At 44.3% G+C, this 11480-nt stretch overlaps 1 protein-coding gene and 1 long non-coding RNA gene across 2 annotated transcripts; one reads left to right on the top strand and one right to left on the bottom strand.

The window, feature by feature from the left end:
* Positions 1–1485: 1485 nt before the first annotated feature.
* On the top strand, positions 1486–11415 carry capn8 (calpain 8). The gene is made up of 21 exons (XM_034589356.1): positions 1486–1985; positions 2987–3056; positions 3300–3418; positions 3538–3671; positions 4971–5139; positions 5475–5558; positions 5654–5739; positions 5883–5957; positions 6026–6186; positions 6543–6712; positions 6804–6815; positions 7038–7249; positions 7322–7358; positions 7516–7581; positions 7673–7730; positions 7971–8035; positions 8152–8220; positions 8455–8533; positions 9423–9539; positions 11110–11168; positions 11251–11415. The coding sequence occupies exons 1-21, from the start codon at positions 1746–1748 to the stop codon at positions 11272–11274; spliced, it is 2106 nt and encodes a 701-aa protein (XP_034445247.1). The 5' UTR covers positions 1486–1745; the 3' UTR covers positions 11275–11415.
* On the bottom strand, positions 2654–3543 carry LOC117764846. The gene is made up of 3 exons (XR_004614462.1): positions 3282–3543; positions 2967–3052; positions 2654–2806 (listed from the first exon to the last, which is right to left on the bottom strand). It is a non-coding gene; the product is annotated as an uncharacterized LOC117764846 (long non-coding RNA).
* Positions 11416–11480: the final 65 nt, after the last annotated feature.

Here is an 11480-nt window from a genome sequence, read left to right as displayed (position 1 = left end):
CTCTCTCTCTCTCTACCGCTCTCTGTCTCTCCCCCCCCACCCTCTCTCTCTCTCTCTCTCTCTCTCTCTCTCTCTCTCTCTCTCTCTCTCTCTCTCTCTCTCTCTCTCTCTCTCTCTCTCTCTGTCTCTGTCTCTGTCTCTCTCTCTCTCTGTCTCTGTCTCTCTCTCTCTCTCTCTCTGTCTCTCTCTCTCTCTCTGTCTCTCCCTCTCTCTCTGTCTCTCCCTCTCTCTCTCTGTCTCTCTGTCTCTCTCTCTCTCTCTCTCTCTCTCTCTCTGTCTCTCTCTCTCTCTCTGTCTCTCCCTCTCTCTCTGTCTCTCCCTCTCTCTCTCTGTCTCTCTGTCTCTCTCTCTCTCTCTCTCTCTCTCTCTCTCTGTCTCTCTGTCTCTCTCCCCCCCACCCTCTCTCTCTCTCTCTCTCTACCCTCTACCCTCTCGCCCCCCTCTCTCTGTCAGAAACAAACAGAATCAAAGTGACGTCACAAACAGATGTAACACATTAACTGTCCGGACAGAAGTGTGTTTGTCTCTGACGTCACTGACAGAGTCTCAGCGTCCAATCAGGACTAAGACCTGACATCAGCTGACTGAGTGTTTGAACATGAGTCAACGTGTTAAAACTTGTGTCTTTAAGTGGTTTAAAGGGGACATCGTATGTCCATTTGACCACAAGTTGATCTGGTTCCTTGGGGTCTTAATGAAATGTCTGTAACATACTTTGGTCAAAATACCACAAGGATCATATAAAACAGCTTTTTACCCTGTATAAAACAGCCCTCCACAGAGTGACCTGTTTTGAGTGCCTGTTCCTTTAAATGCTAATGAGCCAGCTCCCCCCTCCCCCCTCTCCCCCCATGATTTTAAACGATATAAATTACATATTTTATATGATATAAATTATCAAATATGCATCCCATACTTTGTATTCCCCTTCTGTTGTCCTGGAGTTTTAATTTTCCCAATCACATAATTAAATGTCCCCCTCTGCCCCCCCCCCCCCCCACTACAAGCACACAAGCAGACAGACAGAGAGAGAAGGGGGGGGGGGGGGGGGGGGGCTATGAAGACCATCATTTACCCCCGAACCCCGACATTCAACGGGTACAACAACAAGCGGAGAAAGCAGAATCGAGGCTGACCTTATATAAACAGTCTATGGGGCTGACCAGGAGGATTGGTTGCTTCTTCCACACCATTGGTTTGTTTACTTACTTCACAACACTGACGGAACTTGATGATGTCACAGTGACATACCTGAGAGCTCAGAGAAACTGACCTCTGACCCCTGAAACCACAGGTTTGTCCATGCGTGTCACACATTCATCACATGGTGACGTTCAGCACCCGGATGGAAATAAACTTTGAAACAAGCAGAGCTAGGCCTCATACTGACAGCAGGGGGAGACAGAGAACGGACACACTTCCTGGTTTGTGGCTTTATGGATGTTGAAGTACCTCAGCTGCTTCAGCTCCAGGACGCCGCCTGCTGGTGGTGTCAGGCGTGACCCGGCCTCAGGCGTGTTTTCAGGTGTTGGTCAGTGTTTATCAGACTGTTTGTTTTCTGACTAACTCAGCTGATATCACACTGCTTCACCTGGACCCAAGCTCCGCCCCTTAACTGACCACCTTACACAAATACACACACACCTGAGCCTCACTCTGAACAGGTGACCGATTAGTATTTAGTAACTACAGATACTGGCAGACTCTCGGCTGATTCTTCAGGCACTCACCGGACTAGACTCACGATGACGAGCACGGCAGCGGACCTCGCCAGGAGGAAGGCCCGGGACGAGAATGGTGTCGGCAGCCTGGCCCACGCCATCCCCTTCAACAAACAGGACTTTGAGCAGTTGCGTAGCGAATGTCTAAAGACTGGCACGCTCTTCTGTGACCCGACCTTCCCTGCCACCTGGGACTCTCTGGGATACAACCAGCTCGGACGCTACTCGTCCAAAACCATTGGCGTGGAGTGGAAGCGACCATCGGTGAGCAGAGCCGCAAATCACAGAAACACAAAAAACAGAGAAATTGCAGAGATTGAGTCAAAGAGTTAATTGACGTTGATTAAACACAGATACTAAAAGAGACAAAGACAACTAGAAATATCACACTGCAGCTTGATGCCTCCACCAACCAGTGAACTTCACCACTGAAATTCAGAATGTAAAGTCTCAGTGAATGTTTGTGCCAAATGTGAAAGGATCCAGACATTTCGGGTTCACAAGGCAAAACAAAAGTGCTTTGTGAGGTCACAGTGACCTTGACCTTTGACTACCAAATTCTAATCAGGTGATCCTTTAGTCCAAATGAAGGTTTGTGATATCTCAAAGGTGTAATTGAGATATCGCATTCACAAAAATGGGATAAAGTAGGTACGGACAAACAACCTGAAAACATGATGCCTCCGGCTACTGGCTTCACCAGCGCTGAGGCAAGTGACCAGGACACAACAGAGACAGACACTAAAGCTGCTTTCACACCTGAGCTCCTCATTTCTCTGGATCTTCTCTGGAGGATCACGTGTGAACACAAAGAGTCAGACTCAGTTGGTCTTCCTCCTCCTGAGCTCCTGTATAGAGTCTAAATCCAGGAGCAGTGTGAACAGCAGAGGATCCTCCACTGATTCACTGGGAGTGAGTGGTGGGGGGGTGAAAAAGTGGATGACTCAGAGATGTTGTACAGATGTGAGACATCACACTGACTCAGAGTGAAGGACGGGGGGGATCTGTCCTCAAAGGACACACCCGTTTACATTCACTGGGCTTTGAACGTAGAAGGCAGGAAGGGTCTTCCAGGGTAGGGGGCGCTGTGATGAGTTTTATATGAAGAGTGAGAAGGAGGAAGTTTGTTTTCAAATGAAGACACCAACACCAGTCTGGACTCTGATGTGGTTTCACACATGAACCAGGACAAGAGGAGTCACTGCGTAATCCTGTGTATTTACTTCCTCATTAATCATTAATCACCTGCTGTCTCGTCCAATCAGGAGCTGTGTTCTGATCCTCAGTTTATTGTTGATGGAGCGAAAAGGACCGACATATGTCAGGGAACTCTGGGTAAGAACACACACACACACGTTTGTACTTCTATCTTAGTGAGGACACTCATAGGAATAATACATACATACCTAACTTTAACCTAAACCTAATTCTAACCCTCAAACCAAGTCTTAACCCTCAAACGGCCCTTTGAAAAAGTGAGGATCAGTCAACATGTCCTCACTCTGTAGGTCTATGCTTAAAATGGTCCCCACAAAGGTATAAGTACAGGAACACCCTCACCTGCTTTCTGTCTGTCAGGTGACTGCTGGCTATTGGCTGCCATCGCCTCTCTGACTCTGGACTCTCAGATTCTGAGCAGAGTGGTACCTCCCGCTCAGAGCTTCAAGTCTCAGTACGCCGGCATCTTCCACTTCCAGGTCAAACACAAACTTCGATTTACTCAGTGTTCACTTACTTGATTTATTCTTCTGTGACCAATGAGCAGACGGCTCCGTGATGACGACCTTAAGTGACATCATGTTCCTTGTTCATGCAGCTGTGGCAGTACGGAGAGTGGGTGGACGTGGTTGTGGACGACCGGCTGCCAACCAGAGACGGGAAACTGCTGTTTGTCCACTCAGCTGAGGGACGAGAATTCTGGAGCCCCCTGCTGGAGAAGGCCTACGCCAAGTAAGAGACAGATATAAACAAATAAACATACAAACTAACCACGAAATGAATAAACATAAACAGTCACCGTGACATCACCCGGTGGTTTGTGAGCTGCTGCTCTGAAGCCTCAGTTTGACATCTTGTTCAGCGCCATTTTGGTTTTTTGGAACCAGAAGTTACCATATGTGGAGGAGTAGGGGGTGGAGCCTGACTGAGAGCTCGAGGAATCACACCTGCCACGTGCACCCATTGGACAGTACTAGCTGTCAATCAAAGTGTGGTATCCAAGCAAATGCAAACTAGAGATTGATACATAAACTCCTTAATGTTTACCGATGTTATAAAGTGAGAAGTAGAATAATTTTCTCATAGACCTCTATAGAAACTACCAGTGGAATCGCCCCCTGCTGGTCACTACACAGAAGACAGGTTTCAGGCACCTCTGCATTGGCTTCACTTTTATAAACAGTCTATGATTTACTGTCATAAATAAATTGATTTATCGTGAGGGATAGCAGTGACACTTGGCTGGATTGGTTCCTGTCCGTCACAACACAGGGAGGGTGGAGTCAGACAATCACTGAGCAGTAAGTGGGAGAGTCGGGCGGAGCTCGTGGTGATCAGCAGAAGGTGGAGCAGCGTTTACTCAGTAAACACTCGGTGTCGACACACCTGGAAAACAAACAGATAGAAGCTGATGCCAATCACCTGTTGTAACTCACCTGTTGTAACTCACCTGTTGTAACTCACCTGTTGTAACTCACCTGTTGTAACTCACCTGTCTGCAGGAATCCACCGTTTATTTAACATCATCAGCACAACCACAACAAAGTTTTCAAAACAGCTTTTAATTTGAAGAAATCTTCAGTTTCAGTTTTAATTTGTAAGCTTCTGTCACTTCCACCTGAAACATCAGCTGCTTCCATCTCTTCTCCTGAAGTTTAACTCGGCTGAAATGTTTAGAAACACATTTTCAACTCAAGGGAACTATAATTTCCTCGATCGTGACGTTGGTTCGATGTCCTCATGACTTGTTGTACTCGTCATGTTCACCGATCTGCTTTTGTTCTATCATAGTTGGTGAAATTTGTTCTGAGGAAAACGGTGGAAGACGAGCGGGACAGTCAGAGTTTAAAGAGACACAACGTGAACGAACGAGCAGGCGACCATGAAGATAAACTCCTTATTCCTGTTTTCTAGATAAATCTGAATAAAACTCCTGTTTCTACGTCTTAGCAGGTTTAACGTTTCTTTTGTTCATGAACTAGCATCGAACCATCAGCACTGATGTTCGTACTCCTGCGTCTCCTCCCGCAGGGTGAACAGTTCGTACGAGGCTCTGACCGGAGGTTCGAGTATTGAGGGCTTCGAGGATTTTACCGGAGGAATCGCAGAGAGCTATGACCTGAAGGAGGCTCCGCCCTCCTTGTTCAACATCATGTGGAAAGCTCTGAAGCTTGGCTCGCTGCTCGGCTGCTCCATCGACGTAAACGTTAAAATCTTCACTCAAACACGACACACTGACAAACCTGAACACTCCAGGAACTATGATCGCTGTTTCTGATTGGCCAACAGGAGTCCGATGAATCCACCGAAATAAAGGGAACACTGTGCGACTCCTTGTATTTACCTGAGCTAACTGTTAGCTAACATTCAACCAGAAGAATCCTGCTCATTAGCTTCATGTTGATCAGCTCGTTCAGTCTGAATAAGTTGAACTGAATAAATAACTTGTTAGTAAACATTGACTTAAATCTCTGACATCATCACATCTGTGAAGTCATGTGATCGTTGACCATCCTTCATGTTGACGTTTGTCAGATTTCCAGCTCGTACGAGACGGAGGCGATCACCGGGCAGAAGCTGGTTAAAGGTCACGCCTACTCAATCACTGCAGCTGAGCGGGTGAGGAATTATGGGAAATGCTGAGACAGTGGGAAACGCTCAAATAAATAATCTGAAACAGGCAGTGGGCTAATTAAACGTCACTGGTTCTGCAGGTTCTTCACCGTGGTTCTCCTGTGGAGCTGCTGAGGATCAGGAACCCATGGGGTCAGGTGGAGTGGACCGGAGCCTGGAGCGACGAGTAAGTACACCACGTCACATCCATCTGTCCACGTGTCCTTCTCTTCTGTCCGTCCATGTTCCTTCACATCCATCTGTCCATCAGTGTGTCCATCAGTTTGTAATTGATTGGTCAAACTGAAGATGTGTTTTTTGGTTCGTCAGGTCGGAGAAGTGGGACGGAGTTCAGCCAGAGGAGAAGAGGAAGTTGGATCATTGTGCTGAAGATGGAGAGTTCTGGTAAGGACAGACACAATCTTTTTCATCTTCATCTTCATACTCATCTTCTTCATCCTTTCTGTCGGCAGGATGTCCTACACAGACTTCCTGTGTCAGTTTTCACGCCTTGACATCTGCAACCTGACACCTGACACGCTGACGAGCAACGAGGTCGGTCGATGGAACTGTTCTGAGTTTGAGGGCGTGTGGAGAGTCGGCTCCACCGCTGGCGGCTGCAGGAACTACCCCGGTACTAACGACCCACTCCTGCTTCTCATCTCATTTATAAAAAAGTATAATGAGTTTTTATCAGATTTAAAAGAAGAAAAGAATGAAGTTCACAGATTGAACACAACAGATACACGAGTCCGCAGCGTGGCGGCCATCTTCTCTGCTCAGCTCGTCTTCATCACCTCTGACCTCTAAATAATTGATCAACCTTGTTGTTGTTTTGACTGATTTAGGACTAAATTAATCAAGAACATCTGGACAGAATTTCTTTGCCCTGTTTAGATTTCAGAGGTCAGGAACATGTGAAGGAACATGTCTGGAATATGTGAAGGATCTGTTTCCTTTTTTAAACCTGACATAATTTTCTCTCTGCAGCCACTTTCTGCTCCAACCCTCAGTTCTTTATCCGACTCGACGACGTGGACGATGACCCTGACGACGGCGAGGACGGCTGCACCGCCCTGATCGGACTGATGCAGAAAGACGCTCGCCGAGAGAGACGCTTTGGACGAGACCTCAACACCATTGGTTTCGCCATCTATCAGGTGCACACACACAAAGACTCACATACACACAGACACACACTCAGCGTGTACTTCACCGTGTTTGATCTTTGTGTGTTTTGTGTTTTCTCAGGTTCCTGATGAGGTGAGAAACAAACAGGAAGTTGTCACTGTGTTCACATGTGGTACAAAGTAACTAAGTACATATACCTGAATACTGTATTCATAGAGAATCTTTACTGACCACATTTTACAGTGTATGATGCAGCATGACATGTTGACGTGTTGACGTGTCAGGATGTCATGACACTGACGACCCAACCGGTCAAATTCTCCCAAGTGTGGGTCACCCTTCTTTTGTGGTCAGTTTAAAGGTCGCAGTAACATCCACCTGGGCCCGGACGTCCTGCTGAGGATGGAGGCGGTGGCGCGCAGTAAAAACTTCATCAACTTGAGGGAAGTGTGTGAGCGCTTCAAAGTGCAGCCTGGAGAATACGTCATCGTCCCGTCCACGTTCGAGGCGCACCGCAAAGGAAGCTTCGTCCTGAGGGTGTTCACAGAGAAAGAGGCTCGCAGCAGGTGAGACATGAGGGACATGAACTGGTGGCTGGTTCTTCTGCAGTGACTGACGTCTTGTCTCTGCTGTTTCAGACCGATGGAGGAGGACGTAGACGTCAGCATCGATGAGGTTTAAGATCTTTCTTCATACAAACTTTCTGTTTTGACCCAAACTGTGAGAAAAGACACAAACTTGTCTGACTCAGTTCCTTTAGTTAAATATAAAAAAGCTGACGTTTCTTACTAGACCAACGATATTTCAATCTAAATGATACTTTATGTTCCAGCCTGCTGTTGGACAGAATGACGTGGACCCTCACTTCAAACATCTCTTCGTCCAAATCTCAGGAAATGTAAAGACATGTAATTTAATATAATAACTTGACCACTTCACTTCATATTCAGATAAAACTTCTCACGTCTGATTTTCTTCTGCTTCGACAGGACTCAGAAATTTCAGCCTTCGAGCTCCAGCAGATTCTGGACAAAGTGATCGCTCAGAGTACGAAGTTTCACCACAGTTTTCAGTGAATTTAAGGAGAAAATATTTCATGAGTCTCTTGTTATTTGAATGAAGCAGATGTTGTGTCCAGGTTCAGACGTTGTGCTCAGGTTCAGACGTTGTGTTCAGGTTCAGACGTTGTGCTCAGGTTCAGACGTTGTGTTCAGGTTCAGACGTTGTGTTCAGGTTCAGACGTTGTGTTCAGGTTGTTTGTTAAACTCTTCTGTTGTTTGTCTGAAGGATCTGATATGAAAACTGACGGATTCACTCTGCAGACGTGTCGCAGCATCATCAGCCTGATGGACGTATCTTTCAATCTGTGATTTAATCCCTTTGGTGAACCGTAGATGTTGGACTCAGTTTGTGTTTGCAGACGTAGAACGTGTGAACTCTCAGAACAGGATCTTTAACTGGTCTTCAGATGGACGGTAGCACCACACTGGGTCTGGTGGAGTTTCACACTCTGTGGACAAAGATCCAGAGATACTTGGTAAGGACATTTTGTTTAATGAAGTTCTGAGACTCTTCAGAATCATGTTGTCAGATAAATACGATGTGTTAATGGGAGCTGGTTCTAAATGAGTCAGTCGCTTCAGGTAAATAAATATGATGCAGAACTTCACTGGAAATCTATTGTTTTTAGGAAAGGTTAGAAAAATCCTACAGAACGAAATCTGTGTATTTAAAATTCATACGTCTCCTTCATGACCTTCTTCTCCTTCAGGAGGTGTTCAAGGGTCACGACTCGGACGGTTCTGGAACGATGAGCAGTCATGAGATGAGAGCTGCGCTGGCTGAAGCTGGTAAGATTCGTTCTTTAATGAGGTCACATTCATGATCGTACACTGATTTCTAATCAACGAGGAAAACCAAGAGGTTAAATCTGAGTTCCTCTCAGGGTTCAGGATGTTGGTGGGAGTGGGGGCCCAGGTTCAAAACAGGGTTCTGCAGGGTTCTGGCTCTGCTCAACAAGGTTCCCTGACTCTTTCTAAAACTTCAGGAGAACATCATAGAGGTGTTGCAGTGGTTCAGGATTTTCTTTAAGATTCTGGTTCTTGTCAGGTTCTTTAAAGAGTTCAAGAGTTGTTGAAGCTCTAGATGTTCGAACCTGAATCCACAAGAGGGTTCTGTTCATCTTAGACTCTATAAAACAAGGTTTATGATAATGTTCTCTTCACTTATTAATGAGTTACAGATGTTTCTAGTTCTGCCCACATGGATTTTTGCACAGTGCTCAAACGGCCTGTACGGGTTCATGTGGATTTAAAAAAGAGGGTTCAGAGTTTGTTGAACCAGAAGTTCCAGCTTCTTTTTAATTAATGTTTCTGGAGTCTTGGACATTGAGAATTTTTCCCTGAGTGAAGGAGGGAGGTGCTGCTTGGTTCCAACAGTCCCAGTAAAGAGCTCCCCCTGGTGGATCCTCAGTATCACTGCACACTGAACGGCTAACGTCTGTCGGTTTCATCATCTCCTCGTCCACGTTGGGTTTCCTGTGTGGGTCAGAGGTCAGGGCAGCTGGTCTGAAGTCAGTACTTCAGTGTCATTTTAAGGCTTGTCATCACCATGGTAACATGCAGCTGTTCACGTGTCTATGTAGTGTCACATGATTCAAGAGGAGAAAACACTGAACCACGTGACTGTAAAACTAACAACACAAACTAGATGAGGTTACATTTGTTTGTGTGTTTGCAGGTTTCCAGGTGAACAGTGAAGTGATCCAGGAGATCGTCAGTCGATTCTCTGACACGAGTTACGCCATCGACTTCGACTCTTTCATTGGTTGTTTGATCCGACTGGAGCTGCTCTACAGTGAGTCACATGACCATCAGTGACTGTATATAAAGACCATCAGTGACTGTATATAAAGATGATCAGTGACTGTATATAAAGATCATCAGTGACTGTATATAAAGATGATCAGTGACTGTATATAAAGACCATCAGTGACTGTATATAAAGACCATCAGTGACTGTATATAAAGACCATCAGTGACTGTATATAAAGATGATCAGTGACTGTATATAAAGATGATCAGTGACTGTATATAAAGACCATCAGTGACTGTATATAAAGATGATCAGTGACTGTATATAAAGAGGATCAGTGACTGTATATAAAGACCATCAGTGACTGTATATAAAGACCATCAGTGACTGTATATAAAGATGATCAGTGACTGTATATAAAGACCATCAGTGACTGTATATAAAGACCATCAGTGACTGTATATAAAGAGGATCAGTGACTGTATATAAAGATGATCAGTGACTGTATATAAAGACCATCAGTGACTGTATATAAAGATGATCAGTGACTGTATATACAGACCATCAGTGACTGTATATAAAGACCATCAGTGACTATATATAAAGACCATCAGTGACTGTATATAAAGATGATCAGTGACTGTATATACAGACCATCAGTGACTGTATATAAAGATGATCAGTGACTGTATATAAAGATGATCAGTGACTGTATATAAAGATGATCAGTGACTGTATATAAAGACCATCAGTGACTGTATATAAAGACCATCAGTGACTGTATATAAAGACGACCAGTGACTGTATATAAAGACCATCAGTGACTGTATATAAAGATGATCAGTGACTGTATATAAAGATGATCAGTGACTGTATATAAAGACCATCAGTGACTGTATATAAAGACGACCAGTGACTGTATATAAAGACCATCAGTGACTGTATATAAAGATGATCAGTGACTGTATATAAAGACCATCAGTGACTGTATATAAAGATGATCAGTGACTGTATATAAAGTTGATCAGTGACTGTATATAAAGACCATCAGTGACTGTATATAAAGATGATCAGTGACTGTATATAAAGAGGATCAGTGACTGTATATAAAGAGGATCAGTGACTGTATATAAAGATGATCAGTGACTGTATATAAAGAGGATCAGTGTCTGTATATAAAGACCATCAGTGACTGTATATACAGATGATCAGTGACTGTATATAAAGAGGATCAGTGACTGTATATACAGATGATCAGTGACTGTATATAAAGAGGATCAGTGACTGTATATACAGATGATCAGTGACTGTATATAAAGATGATCAGTGACTGTATATACAGATGATCAGTGACTGTATATAAAGATGATCAGTGACTGTATATACAGATGATCAGTGACTGTATATAAAGATGATCAGTGACTGTATATACAGATGATCAGTGACTGTATATAAAGATGATCAGTGACTGTATATACAGATGATCAGTGACTGTATATAAAGATGATCAGTGACTGTATATAAAGATGATCAGTGACTGTATATAAAGATGATCAGTGACTGTGTATATGTGACTGTTTCTGTTGTATAACGTGTTGTGTCTATGTAACAGAAATGTTCAGGACTCTAGATCAGAAGAATCAGGGGAAGATTGAGTTGAACCTTCAGCAGGTAACATCCGTTCTGTTGGTGCCCCCTACAGGCCACTGTAACACCTACAGCTTTACATCACTGATCTCTGCTCTTCCTACAGTGGCTCCGCCTCGGCATCAACTAACCGCAGCTCACTCCAGGAGCATGCTGGGAGTTTTCACCTGCAACACCTGAACGCATCTGATCTAATGTGATGTAAACATCTCCTTTAATTAGGAGTCAGTTTCATGTCTGAAAATCTGAATTAAATACAAAATAAACTCATCTGGACCAAAAAAATTCTGTTCATTGTTTTTTATCTCAAGTTTTTGAGAGAGAGAGAGAATCTGC

This window comes from Hippoglossus hippoglossus, chromosome 1 (assembly GCF_009819705.1).
Source record: "Hippoglossus hippoglossus isolate fHipHip1 chromosome 1, fHipHip1.pri, whole genome shotgun sequence".
NCBI lineage: Eukaryota > Metazoa > Chordata > Actinopteri > Pleuronectiformes > Pleuronectidae > Hippoglossus > Hippoglossus hippoglossus.
This window is presented reverse-complemented; position numbering and strand designations above follow the sequence as displayed.